General features: G+C 38.9%; 1 protein-coding gene across 1 annotated transcript; it reads left to right on the top strand.

The window, feature by feature from the left end:
- Window positions 1-3: 3 nt before the first annotated feature.
- LOC108531418 (caspase recruitment domain-containing protein 18) lies at window positions 4-280 on the top strand (the record flags this gene model as incomplete). The annotated part of the gene is made up of 1 exon (XM_017874834.1): window positions 4-280. A coding segment is annotated over one exon (277 nt), but the record flags the coding sequence as incomplete, so codon positions are not given.
- Between the last annotated feature and the right edge of the window lie 998 nt (window positions 281-1,278).

Here is a 1,278-nt window from a genome sequence, read left to right as displayed (position 1 = left end):
GGGCTTCCAACAGACCAACTCTTGCGTAAAAAGAGAAGAATTTTTATCCAATCAGTGGGTGCAGGCACAATAAACGCCTTGCTGGATTGCCTATTAGAGGATGAAATTATTAGCCAGGAAGACATGAACAAAGTGAGAGATGAAAATGACACTGTCATGGATAAGGCTCGAGTCTTGATTGACCTTGTTATCGGAAAAGGACCCAAGTCTTGCCTCAAATTTATCAAGCATCTCTGTGAAGAAGACCCTCAACTTGCCGCAAAGATGGGTTTGCACAAAGGTGAGGTGGAATGATTCAACCTAATGTCCACATAGTGCCTGTATCTTCAATTCAATTATGATTTTCTTCACTTGTCTTGTCAGTTGATTATAGGGTTCCCATCATTTCAGACTCAGACCCCATTCCTTTATGCATGGTTCTAGCTTGTGTCTCTTCTCCTTACTTTTCTGTGTCCCTTGTACCTATTCTGTCAGTACCCTCTGCTGACTACAGCTCATCTCTAATTCTATGTAGGTGGTAGATCATTACTGTAGTTCATTTAAAGAGTCTAGATGTTTTTATCCTGAATCCTTGGAATGGTCCTGGGGAGCAATGTACAACATTGCTCCCTCTTGAGCCTAAGAAGCCCATGTATTTATTGGAAGAGAAGGTAAAAGCTCTTTTTTACCTACCATCCTGCTCTTACCCCATCTCCCTATTAAGTGCTTTTCAGAATATACAATGATGATGGAATTGTCAAAGAATAAATTGAGTGTGTACATAAATTAAATATGCACTAAATAATTATATTTGCATGAAATTATATATGAATTCTCTTTGGAAGTCATCTCCTTTGCCTTTTATTTTGTGTAACATAGTCTACCTGCATGGGGCTAGTCTACAGGCCATTCTCTGTAGCCTATGCCTTTGTATTTCTAGGCCTCCTAAGAGCCCAGATGCAGGCTCTTGTATGTGAGCTGGCCCATTCCAATAACACTTTTCTCCCTCCACAGAGTGAAGATGGAACTCTGGAGCACTTCAGAGACTTCCTAGAGCCCTCTTCCTTCCCCTGTGATGCTACAACCTCTGCATGTGCCTTTTATAATCATCTAAGTCCATCATGTCACTCTTTGTATATGGACAAAGAAATCTGAGTCTTTATTTTTCCTACTTGCTTTAATCTGTTATATACAATCTTCAACTTTAAAAAAAAAAAGATAAAGGATTTATTATTTGCTTAGGATTTATTATTTCCTTTATTCAAAAATAACGTTTTCTGCAGAAGTGCAGATGGATCA

The sequence above is a fragment of the Rhinopithecus bieti genome, unplaced genomic scaffold, assembly GCF_001698545.2.
Source record: "Rhinopithecus bieti isolate Rb0 unplaced genomic scaffold, ASM169854v2 scaffold_9870, whole genome shotgun sequence".
Classification (NCBI taxonomy): Eukaryota; Metazoa; Chordata; class Mammalia; order Primates; family Cercopithecidae; genus Rhinopithecus; species Rhinopithecus bieti.
Note: the sequence above shows the minus strand (reverse complement) of the source record. Positions and strands in the feature narration are given on the sequence as shown.